Source organism: Podarcis melisellensis, assembly GCF_964234715.1.
Source record: "Podarcis melisellensis genome assembly, chromosome: 1".
Lineage (NCBI taxonomy): Eukaryota > Metazoa > Chordata > Lepidosauria > Squamata > Lacertidae > Podarcis > Podarcis melisellensis.
Window position 1 is genome coordinate 61,052,273 of NC_138528.1, and position 21,510 is coordinate 61,073,782.

Here is a 21,510-nt window from a genome sequence, read left to right on the forward strand (position 1 = left end):
GGACAGGATCCACGACCGCCGGATTCCATTAACGGAGTACCCATAAGTGAAGGGGTAGGCGATGGCCACACCTTGCCCTTCCACACACCAGCAACACATTCCAATGCCTAACCACCAAATACCAAGAAAGTTGTGACGATTGCTACGAGGTAGGTGAAAAAAAACCAAGAGGCCGGTGCCAATTTTACAATTGGAAAAAACTCCTACCAGGCCCCCTGGTCAACCAAGGAGACCAACCATGGGTCCATAGCAAGGTCAAGCGAGAAGCTATGCACTAAAGGGAGTGGTGGGTGGGTGACTCATGAAAATTGGCAGTGCAATGGCGGGGAGAGCTGGCGCAGCCGCATTTGAACGGCTAGACCATGCCCCTGCGGTGTCACCCGATTGGGTGTCCAACTGGGAGGCGTGCCGCGCCAGCGAAGATGGCAGGGCAGGGGGCAGAATGCCCCCTGCGTGATGTGGGAATTGGCTCCCGCTCACAACCCCTCCCCTCCGGAAGGAGGTGGGGCTTTCATGAAACCCCTAACAGCAGTAGGTAAGGAGACACCCTAATTTTACTGAAGAGGTGATATACATGAATGAAGATATAAAATGTAATTGACTTCAGTGCTTAGAAGCTACATTAAAAGCCCAGTGTACATTAGCATGTTTTATCTTGAGTTTCAAGCATCACTCTTACATTCTTTTCAGTTTTTGAAGAAATGAACATTTCAATACAACCTTGGGGGAAATGAAAAAAAATCCAGTTTTTCTTGACTGATTGTTAATTTCAGCTTATGAAAGTCTAAGCAATAGATTCTTTTCTCCTAGACAAAACATTCTTGACGAAGAGAATGGTTTGATAAAGAGTCTTGCTGATAAGGGTAGGGCTGTTGCAGTGGGGTATTTTTTGCAGGAAAAAAAGCAAGCCACTGCCAGTTCTGAAATCCTTAGTGTGCCCATCCAGAATAAAATAGGTTTCAGTACTTATTCTTGCAAACAATATGCTAACAGCAGTTCAGTAATAAAAATATAATATCTTTCAGATTCTTGTCTCCAGGCTTACGTCTCTTGTTATTAAGATAACATATTGAATTTAGCTGGGAGTTTCTATATCTATTTCTCATCTTTAACAAAGTCACCACTGTGAAATTTCTTTCACAGGGGGAAAATATCTACTTCTTCATATCCAAAAGCTGCTATAAATTCTTTAAGTAATGTTAGTGCAGTGAACTGACATAACAACCCCATTTCTTTTGCTATGTCTTGTTCACAAACATACCTAGTTTTTTCTTATGTATGTATGTATGTATGTATGTATGCACATGCAGTGAGTGAAATTATTATGTTTTATGTCTTTTAAACTTTGTAACTAACCTTTCTTCTTAGACAAGATCTCACGTAGTTGCGTGTTGAGTTCCGCAGTGCCACCCCCCAAAAAATTCACACAGCACACGTTAATTTTTTGTTTAGGTTTTTGGCATAATTTTGGCCACAACTTTATTTAAATACAGAAAATGTGAGTGGTTGCTTAGGCATTGGTTATGACTATCTGTCCTTGCCCCCCAAGGACAGAGCTGGCACATCCGGACACCACCGGAAGCCAGCGTGGGAAACAAATATTGGGGAGAAATGAGGCTGGGTAAAATACAGTCCAACACCTCTCACCCTCATGTTCCGGTGGGGTCTTGCCCGGCCCAGGTCCGGCTCCACGGACAAGGACGAAAGGATGGCAAGCCCCTGGATTCCTTTAACGGAATTCCCATTCGCATCATTTGGAGGGATAGGCACCTTACCCCTCCAATCACCAATTTAACCAATGCCTAACCGCCAACCTTACAAGTTGTGACGATTTGCTACGCAGTAGGCAAAAACCAAGTGGCAAGCCAATCAGCCAAATGGCAAAATTCCTACCAGGCCCCCGCTCAAAGGCGAACAACCCCGTGACAGGCATAGCAAGGTCAAATGAACCCAAGAACCACCCTATGAAAGGGAGGGGGGGCGGGTGATCCGATGCAAAACGGCCAAGAGGAAGTCCCCAGGTCTAGCTCCTCAATATATAGACTCTAAACCCCTCCTCTAATTTTGCAACATCCAATTTCCCCAGCGACCCAGTTAACCCTTTCCTACTTGGGTTCCCAAATTTGCCTAGTCATGATGGTGGCCTGCTCCCCAACCGCAACACGTGCTCTCTGTTAGTGAGAACACGCTTTATATCATACATACTCTTCCTGAACAACAGTCAATAACCTTTTGCGCTAAGGATGTCATATTTAGAATGTATTTCTATTGTTTTTCATTTACACAGCACCATTAATATACATGACAGCTTAAATATACATATCAGTTAAAGAATAAATCTGTGTCCTGCAGAGCTTACAATTTAAATGTTAATAATAGGGCAGACAGCAGAAGGAGATGGGAGAAGCAAACAATAATTTTAATTTATTTATGATATTACTCTAGAAGCCCCTGCAGGAGCCACAAATGCTCTCCTCTTTTTTATCTCAGTTTTGCGCTTTGAAGAGCACTCCTAGCAAGTTCAGATAAGATGAGCAAAAGTTTGGGGAACAATCTTGGGATTGGTTGTTTCAGACAGGCACTGAACATAAAGCGGGGGGGGGGGGACGACGACGACACAATGAAAACAAAACTGAATGGCTAGTTTAGATTAAGCCTAGTAGCAAGGAGAATTATGAGCATCTCTAGCCTCACCAGCAATGAAGGATGGTGTCAGACAAAGTTTGGGAACCTGGATTCCATGGACCAGAGCCCATAGAGGTGAAACCATTATGGAACCCATCATGGCATCACTTTGTAGTCCTTCTGATAATATACCTATCTATTGTGTCACCAGCCAGTCTCTAAGTTGTCTTGGTGAGGTGGGGAGGACAGATTTTTAAAATTATTATTTAAAGCACTTTTACTTCACTCTTCGGTCAAGAAGCCCTTGTGAGGCTGCAATACCTGGCTGCATTCAGCTCAGGGGAGATCACAAGGTGTATGAAACTGGGCTAACTAGCACTGACATATTGAAAGGAGTCTGACATTTGCAAGATTTGAGAGTATTTCAGGCCCCAAGCATAGGAGAAACTGAAGTCATCATGGCATTTGTGTCTTGCCACGAGCGTTGTTGATTAAACCGAAGTTTACTTACACAGAGCAAGCTGTTGACAGATTGATGGCACTATAAAAATGCATTTTATAGGGATTTCAATTTGAAGAGATAACAGTACTTTACATTTTAATAGTGAAGGAATCTTTTTGTTGCTGAAATGTGTTTATAGCTTCTATTCTCCCTGGAATATCAGTTTTGCTAGGATATGCTAGGATATGTAATTAGCTACTTTTAATACGGAGAGAACAAGTTAACAGTGCACACTGTTGATTCATTTTTTAATTTGGGGAAAGATAGAATGTACAGCTGCAGTACAAAGACAATTATGCTTAAAGAGAGATATAGATATATAAACAGTAACAGAAATAAAGTCACTTACAGTGCAATCATATGCATGTCTATGCAGGAATAAGCAATGTTTAAATTACATTGCTTATCCGTGTTTTGACTATTTAACTCTGAAAGCTAAAATGGAAAATGGAAAAATAACGTAACGTCATATTTATTACTGTCTTGCAGATCTCTGGTCCAGATCCCTACACTCTAGGGCATGTAGAGAAACACTTTTATTTTCAGTCTGAAATGAATGTATGCTCAAAGAAAATTGGTTGGGAAGTGGTTTGTCAAAAACACAGAGTGAGTTCTGAAGGTTATTTTAAAAAATTCCACCAGTGTTCTGATAAATTTTTGTTTCCCATTCCAGAAACGTCTGTTTGGATTCTGAAACCTCTAATTTAATTCTAAAGATAGTTATGAAAGTTTTTCTGCTCCAGAGGTGTCTGGGATGAGTAGAGTAGTTACAATTCTATGGTGAACTGTTGTGTACATGAGATACGCATGGGTGTGTAGAGAGAGCATACAAGGCAGGCAACATATGCAGGGCTGCATGTCTGTAAGAATTTGTGCCCAAATTAGAATTCCATATTTTGTGTGTAGGTGGTGTTAGGATCTGCAAGCATTCCAGTGGCACATATCTACTTAGTACCTTATTATTATTATTAAATTTATATACTGTCCTTCATCTGAAGATCACAGGACAGTTTACAGCATAAATTTACGCGTCATTAATAACATAATAAAGATAAAATTGATAAATCCATCTGTATATTTCCTGAAGAATGTCGTCACAATTATAATAAACACACTACAGACATCAAGTGACTATGTACATGTTTCCCCTCAAAATGAAAATTATCTCCATGTAGGGAAAAGCTGCCACAAGTGAATCAAATGTTAAACATCATGACTGTGACGCTACCATCTATGCATGCAGAAGCTGTGGCTACATTTATGTTGCTCTCAGGGTCAGCCCACCCATGAGGCGAAGTAGGCAGTTGCCTCAGGGCAATGGGCTCTGGATAGCTGGGAAAGGCAGCAGATCAGGCCTCCACGGAGCATGCCCTGCTCTTGTCGGCCATCAGCATTGCTTCCTCTCCCTCCCCTGCTGTGCACCTGCCCACTGCTCCCAGCAGACACACAGCAGGGGAGGAGAAGGAGGGGGCGGCCATTTTCTGTTTTTCTTCTTGTAGCAAAACATGGTGGGCTGCCTCTGGTCACCATGTAAGAGAAACTGGAAAGTACACCAATTCACTGAACTAGAAGGGGAGTGGGGACTTAATTTCAGCCCTTTCCCTCTCCTGGACAGCTCATTCATTCAATTCCACCTTACTTGACAGGGCTACACATATGCAGTCCTGGCTGCTAAATCGAGCTGAGGAATCATATGTGATTGACCAGGGTTCCTGTCCCCTTGTTGGAAGCCGTATGTGTGAGTAAGGTTCAAGTCAATCATTCATTGGCCATGGAATGTGCCTGGCGCATGCAGAATCATTGAAGAGGTGGGGCCCACACAGCATGTTTCCCTCACTCCTTCATACATTCAGACTGAACACCTGAAGAGGTCTTAGCTAGAATGGGATAAAAGTGAACTACAGTAGTTTCTGTCAGCAACTTCTTCAGTTGTAAACTGCTCATTATTTTTCGTCTCATCTGTCATTTCCAAAACTTTTAATGGATAATTATTTCTCAGGTCACCATGATTTAACTTTTCAGTATAATTGGGCAAAACAATTATTATCTGTCTTTAATTTTTTACTGAAACATTAAACATGTATACCCGAAAGTAACCTGAGAGTAGATCAGGCTTTTTAAAAAGGGAAAAAGAAAGAAAAGGATTTAATTAGAAACAATGAATTGTTCTCAAGTATACAATTGCAGTTCGCAAAATGAAAGATTCTGAAACTAAATAGGATATGCATTTGAAAGGATAATTATTACAATTACTGAATGTTCTTTTAAGAAGGCCCTCTTATACTCAGTGTTTACATATTGTCTCATTTTCTTTTCATATCTCAATGAAATTAATTAATTCAAGATCTTTTTAATATATAATTACTTCTGATATAAACTATGCGCAACATACTGAAAAAAAGTTTCATTTGGTAACATAGTATCCAATTTAACTATGAAAGGCCACTTGGAATACACCGTGATCTCTAGGAAGCAGGGAATATTAAAATAAAATAAACATTTTACTACGGTGGGGCAGAAGAGACTTGCAAAGATGTTTTTAAATTACTCTAGAAATATTAGGGCTGGCAGAAATTCTGGTGACAGTCCTGTTCAACAAACTAATGGAAGAACTTCCTGAAAACTTCATGCAATATGGACTTAGAGCAAACACTATCTTTATCAATTGTGCATGATCTTGGGCAAGCAACTGCACAATACCTTGTGCTAGCAGTAGCACACTGATGAATTTTAGTTCTCATTAAGAGCCCTTTCCTTAACATCCACTCTACTGATCTACTTTATTCAGGACAATATTTGAAATCTTCCATTAGATCAATAGTAATCAAGAGTAGCTATGCTTGGAATGTTTATTAGATATTAAGTTTTCTTAAATGTGAATTCTCATTAAGACAACTTTGAGTAACATTGGCTTTTTTCAGCTGTGGTTCACGGGAGCTGATGTAGAGTTCGGATTTCATTAATGGAACTTTAATCCTATTAGAATTTCATGTGTATCATGTGAAAAACAATATGTATTCATTCTGTTTCTGTTCTATATTATATATTGCATAAGTAGGTAGCCTTAAATATAATACACATCATTGACATGCTATATCACATTTTATGTTCTGTGTTTGTAAAATGTTATGTTCATATTTGTTTGTCAGATATACATACGGTGGATTTTTGTTTGTGTGCAACGATGAAACCTAACAGGTCTGTCTGTTGTCTTGTGCTCCCTGGACAGAGTCCTCTGCAAAGTGCTGGGAATTTGTGGAAAATGTGTGGGGATTCCTTGGTAGATTATTTAATATCAAAAGGGTTGCTTAAATGAAGCAAATCTGGAAACCACTGCAGTAGAGAGAAGCAATTGCTAAGACTCTCATAACTGGCACTTGAAAAAAGCAACATTAATCTGTTAAAGTTCACTTCTGATGTTGTGTCTTTGTTCCCGGTACTGAAGTGATACACTCCTTCACTATTACTTCTTAATTTTCATTATGCCTCTCATAATGACTACCCAAGATTGTTTCTCCCTCGTTTCCCAGTTACATTTCCTAAGTATAATGATCTCCCCACCTCAACCTGGAGGGCTATATCCTACCTTCTGAAGCAAGCAGAAAGCACCAGATGGCCACCAGTTCCACTGATTTTCTTTCCAACAGCAGCCCCTGAACCACAGCACAGATTGTTCTGGAGAGCCCTCCAAGTATTTTGGGGACACAGAGGCCCAGGGTGGGGGCTGTAAAAGGCCCCCAGCCTTCTACTCGCCATTTTTGGGATGCCAACTGTGGCCAACGTTTGCACTTGAGAATTCATTTTAGAAGGCTTAGCACCACAACTGATTTTATCCCCTTTTGAACCCCACATTTCTTCCAATGTTCTCAGGGCAGCACAGGGTTAGCCACATTCCAATTGTATCATTGCAGCAACCCTGTGAGATAGGATAGGGTGAAAAGTACTAGTGGGGAGAGTGCAGGTTTTCTCTTGGGTCCCCACAGTCCATGGCTAATCTTCATCTGCTACAGTGATAGATGTTTCATCATCTTTAATGCAAAGTCCAAATCTGCATCATAATTTATCAAAATGGAAACCTATGAACATTTTTTCCCCCTTAACAACTTTGAAAGGGAATTTAGGAATAATCTAACAATAAAAAGGTAGAGGTTTTAAGCATGATTGACTTCCAAATGACCAATCAATCTGTTGAACCAAACAGCTTTCTACTGCAAGTTTGTTATACAAGTTATGTGGCAGGAGGATTGATACTTCCAGCTTATTGATTCAATGGCCTGTGAACGAAAAAAGGATTTGTGAAAGAGATTCAGACATTAAAGTCAATCAGTTAAACCAAGATGCATGTATATGCTTGTGCATACATGCGCATGCGCGTGCACACACACACACACACACACACTCCCTCTCTCTTTCTCATGAAATGGGATTACATGATAGGTAGGGCAATGCATATATATTTGTTTAAAAGACTGTTCTGGCTAAACCACTAATGGATTTACTGATGTGAATAAGAATGTTTATACTCTATTGGGCTCATTATTTTCTATCTTGGAAGGACTGCAAATGGCAGCCATGGCAAGAAAATACTTTTGGTGTCAAATTCTTCCAGGTGCTGCTTTTTCATGCCCAAAATTAGAGATGATTAAACTGGATTTAAATTATAGGGAGATGGATTTGGTTTAAGTAGCTTCACTGTACCCTAGAGCAACCTTTCATAGCTAAGAAATTCTTGAATTTCCCTCACTGAGGGGTTTTCAAGAAATGAATGGCATCCATCAGAGGGTTTTAGGTTGTTTTGATACTGAGGTTGAACTAGAAAGTCCATCAGATCTTTCCTAACTCTAAGCCATTAGGACATTGCTTTACAAAGGTGAGCTGATGATGTGCAGGAACGGGCATGGGGCATATCTGAACTTTTCCATGCTGTTCATGGAAGAGTGTTCATTCTGGCATGCCAGGATGATTTCTTTGTCAGTTTCAGCTTAGGTGAGCTTTCCTCTTTGAAGACTGAAAACTCTTCCATTTTTGTTTTGGAGCACACAAAACTCCTAGTGTTATTTGGTAGGAGGGGGAATAAATAGCACAATATTTCCCACCTCTCTTCTTCTCAGCAAAGACTATTCTCTCCTGAACTTCATCTGTAACCCACTGTAATAAATTTGGTTGAAATATCGTACTATGGGTACTCCTACAAAAAACATACTTGCACATACTTAGCTTGATTCAGGAGCACCCCTGAGAGGGGTTGATTAGATATTTGGACCTGAGTCTCCACAGTTAAGTCCTTGCGTGGACTGAAATCCTGCATTCAGTTCACTGGGATTTATAGCTTAGTTGGTAGAGTATGAGTCTGTTAATCTCAGGGTCATGGGTTTGAACCCCACATTGGGCAAGAGATTCCTGCATTACAGGAGGTTGGACTAGATTACCAACGTAGTCCATTCAACGTAGTCATAATTCTATGATTCTAAAATATCTAACTTTTTACTGAACCTTCCTAATTTACTTTTCATATTGGTGGAAGAATTCCCATTCACTTTGACATTGCTTTTGCTCAGAGTCTATTTAATATATTTAACATCATATCTTAATTCAGTGCATGCCATTTTATTTTTTTTGCATTTCATGCCAACTACCAGCCTGCTAATGCCACACATTAATGATTGAGAGGGTGAAAGTGTCTCTTCCTGCAGTTCTGTAAAGGAAATATGAAAGTCAGACATCTGGATGGTGGCATCTTTGGGAAAAATTAGCAGTAAGCTCTAGCAATTGCCTGTTTGGAAATATTTAGCCAAGAGCCCTAAATGTGATGTCCTTTATGACTTATGAGTTAAAACCTTGCAGGGCAATTCATGTGCAAAAAAAGGGGGGAAAGTTAAATGCCTCATAAAAATGTATTACAGCAGAGATAACCATCTGGTCCAGTATCCTTTCTCCCTTTCCCTATATAAACACTGGATGTCTCCACAAAGCCATTTAAATCTACAAATAGAACAATTATACTACTAATAATTTTGCTAGTTTCATTGTAAGACGTGGTTTCTATTTTAGGAATAATTATTCCTGGCCCCAGTAAGCAGCACTGATTCTACTCCCTCCAATATGGGGAATGATCATATTTGTGTCCATTTGGATGGTGCTGTGACACTCATTGTCACAAGCCCATCTCCCATACCATTCACAATTTCTGACATGTTCCATTGTAATAATAATAATAATAATAATAATAATAATAATAATAATAATAATAATTTATTTTTTATACCCCACCCATTTGGCTGAGTCTCTCCAGCCACTCTGGGCAGCTTCCAACAAAGATTAAAAATACATTAAAATACCATACATTAAAAACTTCCCTGAACAGGGCTGCCTTCAGATGTCTTCTAAATGTCAGGTAGTTGTTTATCTCTTTGACATCTGGTGGGAGGGTATTCCACAGGGCAAGGCATCACTACTGAGAAGGCTCTCTCTTGAGAGCCAGTGTGGTGTAGTGGTTAGGAGCGGTAGTCTCATAATCTGGGGAACCGGGTTCGCGTCTCCGCTCCTCCACATGCAGCTGCTGGGTGACCTTGGGCCAGTCACACTTCTTTGAAGTCTCTCAGCCCCACTCACCTCACAGAGTGTTTGTTGTGGGGGAGGAAGGGAAAGGAGAATGTTAGCTGCTTTGAGACTCCTTAAAAGGGAGTGAAAGGCGGGATATCAAATCCAAACTCTTCTTCTCTGCCTGGTTCCCTGTAGCTTAGCGTCTCACAGTGAGGGAACCGCCAGAAGGCCCTCAGCGCTGGACCTCAGTGTCCGGGTAGAATGATGGGGGTGGAGATGCTCCTTCAGGTATACTGGGCCAAGGCCATTTAGGGCTTTAAAGGTTACCACCAACACTTTGAATTGTGCTCAGAAACATACTGGGAGCCAATGTAAGTCTTTCAGGACTGGTGTTATATGGTCTCGGCGGCTGCCCCCAGTCACCAGTCTAGCTGCCACATTCTGGATTAGTTGTAGTTTCCGGGTCACCTTCAAAGGTAGCCCCACGTAGAGCGCATTGCAGTAGTCCAAGCGAGAGACAACTAGAGCATGCACCACTCTGGCGAGACAGTCCGTGGGCAGGTAGGGTCTCAGCCTGCATACCAGATGGAGCTGGTAGACAGCTGCCCTGTATACAAAATTGACCTGTGCCTCCATGGACAGCTGTGAGTCCAAAATGACTCCCAGGCTGCACACCTGGTCCTTCAGGGGCACAGTTACCCCATTCAGGACCAGGGAGTCCTCCACACCAGCCCGCCCCCTGTCCCCCAAGAACAGTACTTCTTTCTTGTCAGGATTCAACCTCAATCCATTAGCTGCCATCCATCCTCCAACAGCCTTGTCCACTATTTCAAATACCAAGGGGTTGTTGAGCTCCCTGCAGATGGCTGCACTGGTACAGTGCTAGTCTGCTTTGCCATAATGAATCCTTCTATGCAGAACGAGTCTCTACAAGTCTATTCTAATACCAGCTCAAATAGCAGCAGTTATGTCATTCTCAGAGGGGAAGAAGAAGAAGAAGAAGAAGAAGAAGAAGAAGAAGAAGAAGAAGAAGAAGAGAAACAAGGCATGTAGCTTAGTGCTTGGAGGTCTATCAGAAAGGAAGCAAGGAAGTGGAACACCTTTGAAAAAATAGCTGGTTCCTTAAGTTGAAGAAATGAAGCAGTGCCTAAGCTACAAATCTTCTATCTAGTGGTTCAAGAAAAATCTAGGATGAAATAAATAGGAGCAGTTAGGAGCACATTTTTCACACTACCCTATACAGAAAAGCAGTCTTAGAAGGGGTCAAAAGTAAGCACTTTTCCTACTTCTAATCATGCCCACCCCTCAGGTAGGTTTTCTATCTACATGAGCCAACATGTTTGGAGATGCAAACATGCATGTGAGATGAAAGAAATGTAAGGAGGCGAAGCAATTTGCATAGAGATGTGACAAGAGTAGAAAAAATTAAGGAAACACTCCTCTTGGCTTTTCTGCTCCACATTACCTATCCTAAAGATGATTTCCTCCACTAGGAGAAGTAAAATTTAGCTTTTTCCATATGTTTGCAACATGTAGTTCTATCCTAAGCATCTTAGAAACATACAATGCAGTATTTATTTACCAACTGTGTATGAAATGCTTATGCTTTGATGGGGATTGTAAATATTTTAGCACAAGATGAGATTCCCCCCCTCCCCTTCAAATCAATGACAAAACATTCATCTGAACAAGGCTGGATTTAGATACTGTAATAAAATGTTCCCACACCAAAGGCCTCCTTCAATTTATCAATTGTAATATTCCCCAGAGAATTTGTTATATTGACAAGATGGGGTTTTTTATTTCATCTATTTTTCTTACCTTCCAAAGTAAAACTCTCGCACCCTCCTTGCAGAAATGTTAGACGAAATAGGGTTATAATTTATACCAGCTAATTTGTTTTTAAATTTCCCACAGGCACAGCAGCTTACAGACTTGGAACAAAAACTAGCAATTGCAAAAGAAGAATTGGAGAAAGCAGCTCTTGACAAAGTAAGAACTCTTCTGAGCACATCTTTCAGCTCTATTAATAGACAGTGATTGCAGTCTAATATGACAACGTAGGATCTTATTCTTGTAAAACTGTAGACATATATTTGATTGTATGCATAATGAGTATTCCCCCTGGAGAGGAGGGAAGTTCTTGCAGTATGACAGTCTAAGTACAGGCATTTGTTCATTGAAGATGATGAAGAAGAGCCATCTCTCTTTCCTCTCTCTCAACATGCTCAGGAAGGGGCAAGAGCATCATTATGACTTTTACAACTTCAAATACCCAAATACAGCTGAGACCCAAAAGATGTGATGTTGTAAGACCTATAGCACAGAGCATCATTACAGAGAGAAAATGTGCGCTGTGTGAAAAATTTCTTGAGACAGGAATATGTTGTAAAATATAAAGCAATCTCATCTAGCTAGGTGGCTACTATGCCTGGGCTGATGCCAGCATAATGTGAGGTGATTCTTTGTTCCAGCAGCAGCAGAGGCAACACCATAATGAAATCCCCAGAAACACCAGCAAACTCGCCAATAGTCACTGGTGGGTGCGTCTTGTTGATAATGCTTTCACATGCAGGAAAGGCACCAATAATCCAGTGCACATGTCACATAGTCTATGTTCTCTCCAGTACCTAATATTCCCCACATAGACACTTTTCAGAAATTAGCACAAATGTCCTGGTGCCCAGGTGAGGACAACAAACTTTTTGCAAGAGGCAGACTACATATCCAAGGAAAAGGTGAAAACCAGAACAAAATGCTCACATGGATCAGCACCAAAATCCATCTGGTAGTCCAGTTGGAATGAACACTGTGATGGGAGACAGAAGATAGGGGCTTGAGTCTTCGCATAGGGGGCTTGTTTATACTCCTTACTCCTACATCATCGTCACAACATCCTGAGGGTTGTTGTACAAGCAGCAGTGAGGAAAGGTGTAGGGTTAGCAGTGCATTGGATTATTGGAACCTCACACATTCCCCTTAGAAACATAGTGTTCCCTGATAATGTCAGAAATCCAATGCACAGCATCTGCTATATGTGTCCACCTAGCAGCTGCTTTATCGAATCTAACACAGAAGAGCCACCACCTTCCAAGTCATTCCGGACCAGTTCATACCGCCTGGAATCTGTATTTTTTATGGCCAAAGCTAAGTTGCTGACCCAAGGCTGGAAGAAGCACAAGGGCAGGGAATCCACTGCCATCCTGTCCTCTTTCCAGTGTGTGAAACACAGATAGCCGAGGTGAGAAACAAGCTAGGAGTTCCCAAAGAGAAATGCCTCTTTCCTATGAGAAAAAAATGGAATAGTACACTTAGCCATTGTGTCACATGCCTGGTTCCTATTTTCATTTGTGTGCTCGATCATACATTGGTTTTCATTCAGTTTTTTTAGTTGCTGAAAATTGTAAAGAGTGTGAACATAAAAAGCACAGAGTAAAATATGATCCTCTGTAATCTCTTGTTAAGATCGAATGACATTTCCCCCCTCAGGAGTCACAGCTGAAGGCTCTGAAGGAGACCGTACAACTCTGCCTGTCTTCAGTTTTGCACAATCAGCCTCCCACTACAAATATAATCCCTTCAAGACCGACTGAGAGACAGACATCCCCAGTTACAAATGGTTCAAAAATTCCATTTCAAGTGACAAGCACCAAGGTATCTTTTTTCTTCTTTTTTAAAAATGAGAGTGTGTCCTGAAAGTCCATCAAACTGGAACTAAGAAGGATTTTAAATTCATTGAAAGATTAGGATGAATTTTGAAGGTAATGCTAAGCCTATCTTTGCTGTCACTGAAGTTACTTTTTGCTATTTTTCTTGTTGCTGAAGAAGATTTGGGATATTTGCTCTTATAGAAGCCTCATCTGCATAGTTAACTGTTATAGTACATAATCTCTCCTATTTGGTATGCAGTTTATTGATACTGCCTGTAATTAATATACCGTTCAACAGAGCTTACTGATATAATTCCTATTCCTGCAAAGGCCAGTTGCCACTAATTGCAGCTGAAAGCAATGAGACAAATTGGTCATGACTGAAATTTTATCCCATTGCATTCTTAGGACTTGGTTATTACTGAAATGCAGTAATGCAAAGCATAATTTGAATCAAGTGGCAGTGCAGAAGACTTGCAATAATTTAAAATGCTCCACTAATCCAGTAACATATAGTAGCAACCATTGGTGCCTTAGTGGTGGTGTAATAGCAGCTGCATATAATCCCCAAACATACCAGCAATTGCCATCGCTGTGTCAGTAATCCTCTGTTGTAGCACTACTAAATAAATAACTTTAAGGATTTTTTCATGGAGTATAGAAAAGTCCCCCTTATTTTCTCAAGTTGATATGCACATATATACCCTTACAACTCCAGGCTGGACTGTCAGGGAATTTCATGGTACTGTACACCCACCCACCCCATTGCTTACTAACTTGGGTCATTCAGATTTCATTGTAGGGATGTGCAAATATGTACACTCCATTGTTTTAAGTGAACATATGAGCGGGGAAAAGATTGTGTCCACTAGTCACATTCGCAGGGCTGGTGTAACTGAATCAGGTAGAGTGGTACCTTGGTTTACAACCATAATCCATTCCGGAGGTCCGTTTGTAAACCAAAACAGGTTGTTAACCAAGGTGTGCTTTCGCCAATGGGGCCTCCAAATTTTTTTTGTTGGTATCCAAAACAAAATAAAATGGGTTGTAATCCAAAAAACGGTTGCAAACCGGGACACACACTTCTGGGTTTGACATGTTTGTAATCCAAAACGTTTGCGAACCAAGACGTGTGCATACCAAGGTACCACTGTAATTTCTAATGGCTGAGAAATGATCCTTGTCAATTCAGGACAACCCTAGCTCTGATGCACTGACTGGATACTATGGGGCCTGAACATTCGGCATTTGTGGAAAAGTAGCTTACACACATGAGACTCCTCCATGCAGGCAAGAACCTGCTCACATGGAGAAGCTCCGTGCATGCATATCATTACATGTGTTTCCTCCTTTACAATAATGCTGAGTGGTGTAGCCAGCAGCTCACATGGCCAGTGATCCTTCTTCCTCTTCCTGCTTTTACTGTCTATGTTATCAGAGACCCCTTTTTTCTCTCAATGGAATCATGGACATGAACTCCATTACAAGAGGTGACACTCTGCTATTAATACTTATTTCGGGATGAGAACAAGGTAATCCAAAGGCACCTCATGAAAAGCATAAGAGCTGCTAGTCCAGCATCATGACTCCGAAACGTTGCTCCCCTTGGAATTCCTCAGGTGTCTTACCAAAGGAGGGGCTCCTAAATTTACTTTAAATTTCTTCTTAGCAACGTTTTTCTGGTCACAGCCTTGTAGAGCCACACTCCAGGGTTAGCAATCACTAACAGGTGGGTTTTAATATACTCAACATGTTTACTTAACATCATTCACCAAAAAATATTATCTTTCATAGATATTGCTCATACTGGTACATGCCATGAATGTGTCTGAGGGAAAATAATGGGTCATAATCCTGCTCTTCTACTCATGGGCACCTCATTATTGTAAATCTGTACATTATCCATGATTACAAAACCCTTGAAAACTCGCTACTGTGAAATAGGTTGTCAGGGAATCATGGTTTGAGCCAGAATTATACCTTCTGCAATGGAATTATATCACAGAACACTTTCATGATGACAGCCATTGTTATGTATGTAGTCCTTGACTTTGTCTTCATATTAAAAGCTAACTAGCCCTAGCTGTAATTGCACGAGCTTTTCCTTTCCATCAGTGTATATGACTCAGGTGTTGTTTTTTTAATGCGTACGTGTGCTTTTTTAAAAAAAGTGACACAGAATTCAGAGTCTCAGTGCTCATGAATCCTGTCACTTTTGATAAGAAGCAGCTTAACCTTCAGTGTATGTCTTGCCTTGTAAATATCATAACTTCAAGGGATTATCCATCCAGTTACCAAATCATGGGCTTTTCTCGGTGTCAAATTTACATATCATTTATAGGTTGAAATGCATATTACATTGACAATATCTGTCTTGGGTAATGCTGTAGGAGTCAGTGTGTGTTTCTCTTAGAAAGTATGCATAAGGAGATAAGAGATTTTTGGCAATGGGTGACAGCCATCCTATCTCTGTGTCCTTTGGTTCCCAGGCATGCTTACTAATGGCAGGTCCATTGTTGAGAAGGCGGGGGCACAGTCTCTGACTAGTTTCTTTGTGCCACAAATAAATATAAAACCCTGTTGTCCCCGTAGTTTCATACAACCCACTCTCCAGCAAGTGGCATGCCTTATGTATGTGTGCATAGGACTGCAGCCTTAAGGCTGAATGAGATGTTTGCTCAGTGTGCAGCTATGTATTGTCTTTAATTAATTACTGGCCTAGCCATGGAGTTGATGCTTACTGGGAAGACTGCACATGAGGGATTTCTCTTCACTATCCCACTGCAAATAGATTGCCGGGCCCCCAATCCGTAAAACTAGACACTCTGAAAAATGCCCCTATTTGTGCCACTGGGGAAAATTTCCACTATGGTTGTGTGTGTGTGTGTGTGTGTGTGTAAAGATAAGGCTCCCTTCCACACACCCTACTCCAACAAGTTTAAACAATGGTACTACTTCATGTTTGTCACCCACTATTTCCTCTACCCTCTAGCAAAAGGAGAGTTGCTCTTCTTTTACATAGGACTCTTTTACCGAAGGCTCACCCAAGGTAACATGGTACTATAATAATATCCTTTATCTGAACTGACATTAGCAGAGAATTTTTTTAAATGTTTAACAAACTCAGGACAAAATGTATGAACTATGATCTCAGAAAGATTATGAACTATCTTAGCTGGCAAGTTTCTTTTCTTTTCTTTTTTGCAATAATATATTACTCCCCAGTCACAACTCCATGACAATTCTACATACCCGAATTGTTCTCTGGAGTCTAGATAAAGTATAAGGATTAGAGTCACATCCTTTGTTTCAACCACTTTTGCCTCTGGCCCCTGCCCATCACTTGGCAGTCGGCTCCCAGAAGCTTGTCTATGAGGGTATGTCACCCTCAGGCTGAAAAAGGCAAAAGGCTGAAAAGTGGTCATTTGAGTCACTAAATTTTTCTGATCCATCAATTCCTTTTGAGGCTACAAATTATGAAGGGGCAGGGAATGCTGTTCAGCATATCTGACCCAGGTGCAAATGCTGCAACACACACACACACACACAGAGAGAGAGAGAGAGAGAGAGAGAGAGAGAGAGAGAGAGAGAGAGAGAGATCCCTTGCCTAGAACTTGCCATTTCTTGTTCCAGTATGGATCCCCACAAAAGTTCCCCACAAAAAGGACCTTTGAGAACACATCAGAATGTAGACAGAACTTTAGATCAATCACTCTTGCGCAGACTCTGTAGAAATGAAAGTAATTAGCACAACAGTAGTCAAAATCCATTGAAAACAAAATATAGTCCCCATCAATATTATTGTTGTTGGCACCCATCTGTCTTGAGAGACAATGGGGTGACATCAAACTGCTGGAGACCTGTAACTGCTGCTCCTGTGTTGGTGTTGTTGCAACAGCAATACTGAAGTTACCTCCCCAGGGCTGCCCAGATGACAAGACCCCCCTCTCGGCCTCACTGATGTGGTCCAAAGGAAAGCAGAACGATAAGTTTGGCACCAGCTTGGCTGCAGGAGTTGCTGGAAGGAGGCGGTATAGGATGTTATCCAAGTGTCTCACGGACTCCACTCTGGATTTGTGTAGGGTTTACTCCTTAGCCCTTTCTTCTCCCGAAGATGTTCCACAAGGCAGCAGAGGTTTAGGATCAGAGTTTCCCTTCTCCTGCAATATAGGTTCATGGTTATCTATGTGGCTCTAGCCACTGATCTATAAGTTAAGAGGGCCAGCCCTCTATGGGCGTGTCCTTTGGATCCAAATCACCACTTCTTGAAACAAGTGATCAACAGAGCTGGCATTACTAGGAAGATCCAGGCAATAATTATTTCCCTTTGAGGGGAGGCCAAGAAGTGTTCCTAAATTAGAATCATTTTTTAAAAAAAGAAATCACTTTGGTTGCTAAAATTGGAACCAATGCTGATCATTTCATTTATCATAATATCCCAATTTAAATTCATGGTTTGACCTTTTTGCACAAAGCATTCTTCTCCGAAGAGCATATAAGACAATATAAATTTAATTACATGGTAGGTTCTTTTTTCGTTTCCAATACGAGAGAGATATGAAGCTTTCCTAATGCGTATAGGTTGGGGTTTTTTTTACCTCCATGTGACCTCTCTTATCAAAACATGTCAAAGTCCCTCATTTCTAAAGAAGATATTCCTCTTAGGCAAGAACTTCAAGCTGTTGCTATGACACCCTGTCAGCAAGAACCCAGAAATATCTTGTTTATTACAGGCCTGTTTCTTATGCCTAATATCTGTGTCATTCATGAGGACACATTGCTTTGTAAGATTAATTTTATCCTTAGAAGGAAAATATTATGTGCCTCATGTTGCAGAATGTGAACTTTCAGCAGGCTTTTAGCAGAACGCTTGGCATTCATTTTTAAACTTTGGGCATCATTTTGCAGCTGCTGAGACCCCAGCACCCTGGCAGTACCCACCCCGATGCCTGTCTGGTGCCCTTCTTGGTGGGGTGGGGTGATTTACCCCGTCTTCTTGTCAGGAGTTCAGCCTACACTTGAGTAGGACCCTGGTAGAGACATTCCCAACTGGCATGTTCCCTCCCTCCTGGCCGATCATTCGGGAGCTTCAAGAGCTTTCTTCTGCTTGAACATCACAGCGACCGATGCCAACAGACACCGGCACACTTAGGGATCCACAGAGTCTTCGCAACTTGCATGACAGACCTCAACAACTCAGCATTTTGGCTAATCTACTTTATTTACATATAAACACACGCGGAGCACTGCAACATGGCTCCCTCTCTCTCTAGCATCAAACAGCAAAGAGAAAAAGAACAAAGGATAATAGTCCCACTTCACAGAACACAGTAACACAAACATCCTGTCTCCGTCACTTCCCACTCTGTGGAGTCAAAACATATAAAGTCATGTGATAGACAACAATCCCACGACTGAAATCATGGAGCAGGAATTCTAACACTTCTGAGTGTACGGATTGCCATTTTAATTTTCCACAATGAAAAGGGGGAAGGACCATAGTTTTAATGATATAACATCTGTTTTACATGCAGAAGGTCCCTGGTTCAATCTGAAAATCTCCACGAAGGGCTGGAAAGGTCTCTTGTCTGAAAAGCCTAGAAGCCACTGTAGTATAGACCAGGGGTGGGCAACCCATGGACCAGATTTGGACCTGCATTGGTCCCAGTTTGGCCCATGAGGGCTCTCCCCCCAAAAAACCTGGGTTTCAGGATATGTTCATTCTGATGCTAAAGTAATGTGTACTTTTTGCCTTAGATGGGGAGTTAAAAATAAACTGAGTATCACAGAATCATAGGATTTTAGTGCTGGAAGGGACCGAGGGTCATCTAATGCAGTGTTTCCCAACCTTGGGTCTCCAGATGTTTTTGGTCTACAACTCCCATCATCCCTAGCTAGCAAGACCAGTGGTCAGGGATGACAGGAATTGTAGTTCAAAAACAGCTGGAGGCCCAAGGTTGGGAAAGACTGATCTAATGCATCCAGTTTGAAATATGCTTTTCACTATTACAATCACATCTGCAAGATTTGCTGAATCCAAAAGGAAGTTGAGTGCATAGATCTAATGTACTTCCTTGGTTTGCACAAACCCTAGATTCAAATAATAATAATAATAATAATAATAATAATAATAATAATTCCACTCACTTACCTGAAAATTGTGATGAATACAAAATAGCACCAGGTATATGTTTTAGCTGTAGCAGAAAGAGCAAATATTGTTTTGGGAAAGGAACTGTTTTCTATAAAGTCAAATAAATCATATTTTATTATTATTTAAAATGTTTATAACCCATCTTTCACTCATTAGATATTAAGAGCCACTCCAAGCCCCACATGTCTGAGTGCCCCACACAATGGGGGGCCCTGGGCCCCCTCCCCCAAAATACTAAGGGGGCCCAAAACAGCTTATCCTCCCATGAGCCAGTGCCCCTAGATAAAACCATGGCTATTGCCAAGCCTTCCTGAATGTTACCCACATGAAAGCATATGTTGAGATCATACAAATGTTTTATTATTATTATTATTAGCCTTTTCTATTGCTGCAAGGGGAGTGTGAATAGTTTGTAAATTACAAAGCTTAATGCAACTGCCAGCAAACACCACAAGGAATTAAATGTTATTAAGCATTCATTAATGATTTATATAATGAGTATTAATGTGGTATCTCTTTATGATGAATGTATTATTAATCCAGTATTATAAAGTTGTGTTCTAACGTAAAGAGAAATTAAAGTAGGAAAGGTGGCTCGTGATGAATTACTCCTCTTTTGTCTGGCACTTGATTAAGATACCATCCAGAAAACATTCACTAGAAAAGAGCATTAATTTTCAGCAATGAATCAGGCAGATTGACCTTTATGATTCAGCCACAGATTGTACATCTAATCATTTAAACTGAAACGTGTTGAATCATTGACCATAAAAATGTGGAGAAAGTAGGCTATCAACAATGCAGGAATTCAATTTATTTTGTCCTGAATGATTTAAGAAACAATCTACGGATATAAGCTGAAATCCTGACAATTCCCAATGGAACTTATTTTTGATTTTCCTATTTGAAAACCTTAGCAGACACCTGAACCAGTTCGACCTTCAGTGGACAGCTAATGTAATAAGTCTCATCTCATTGTCTTTAAAAGCTGGTCTAGAAAAAGGCTTATGGAAAAGCATAGGGGAAGGGAAATCCAATTTACTGGTGGTTTAAAGAGATGATTTCCCTTTAACCATTCATTAACCATGTTTGAAAATTGAGCAGTGAATATTTATCATCCTGAGTGACTAGATACTTATGTGCACACTGTACATAAAATAGTAAATGGGTAGCCCTTGTTAAACATAATACAATATTTTGGCTCTCTTTACTTAAAAAATCATTCCTTGAATGATAATATGGCACCTGCATACACCCAAATAACTATAGGGCTCAGTGAGCCCTAATTTCATGGGCCCACTGCGAATAGATTTGCATGGCCATATGATTTAAACAGTGATAAAGTAACAGTGATTTGAAGCACTTCATCAGTTGATAGTCTTTCACAGAAAGGATGTTTTACTGGAGGCAATCAAAGAGCACAAGTGATGGCATTCATCATCCTGTGAATGAATGGTTACCTAGGCAATTATTTATATTTATCCTGAAATAAACAAAGGGTACTTACGCAAGGTTTAGCTGGCTGAACAGCCGTGGGATGGTTAGTCCAAGATGAAGGGTGCCTAGTTAGCTTTCCATTTCAAATGGAAAATGGACAAGCAGCTTGCAAATCTAAGTCAAGTGATATGTTTTGACCTCCCAAAACATTTTAGAAACATGCTTTATAAGCCCTCCTCATAGCACTTAATATGCAAGAGCTGCTATATATTCTTATGAATTTGGGGTGCCTGGGCCCCCCTTCTAATTCCTGGAATAGCCAGTCCAGCCTGGTAATGGCCCACTAAGTATGAGTCCTTAAGAGAATAAAGGGAAAGGGGACTCTGTTCCAGATGGGTGCGGCCCCTCCTTCAACTTTTAGATAGAAGGGCAAAGCCTGAGTTTTTAAGACAGGGTTTGCTGTGATGTGAGCTAAGAGCTGGGTGCAAAAGCTGCAGGCTGAAAAGGCAGAGAGAGAGCCAGGCCTGATTTCTGCTGGAATCTAAGGCTGTGGCAGGACTTTATTGGGGAATGAATGCTGTGACCCACCCCCCATCATA

The 21,510-nt window shown here is 40.9% G+C and overlaps 1 protein-coding gene across 4 annotated transcripts in view; it reads left to right on the forward strand.

Annotated features, from left to right (window-relative positions):
- LUZP2 (leucine zipper protein 2) overlaps positions 1-21,510 on the forward strand; it is a 346,182-nt gene that overhangs the window by 277,206 nt on the left and 47,466 nt on the right. For 3 of the 4 annotated variants that reach the window (XM_081882905.1, XM_081882903.1, XM_081882902.1), the window contains 3 exons: positions 3,617-3,733; positions 11,588-11,662; positions 13,160-13,324. In XM_081882905.1, coding sequence (XP_081739031.1) covers positions 3,617-3,733; positions 11,588-11,662; positions 13,160-13,324 — 357 coding nt within the window. The remainder of the gene's footprint in view (positions 1-3,616; positions 3,734-11,587; positions 11,663-13,159; positions 13,325-21,510) is intronic. The other variant, XM_081882904.1, reaches the window with a different exon arrangement.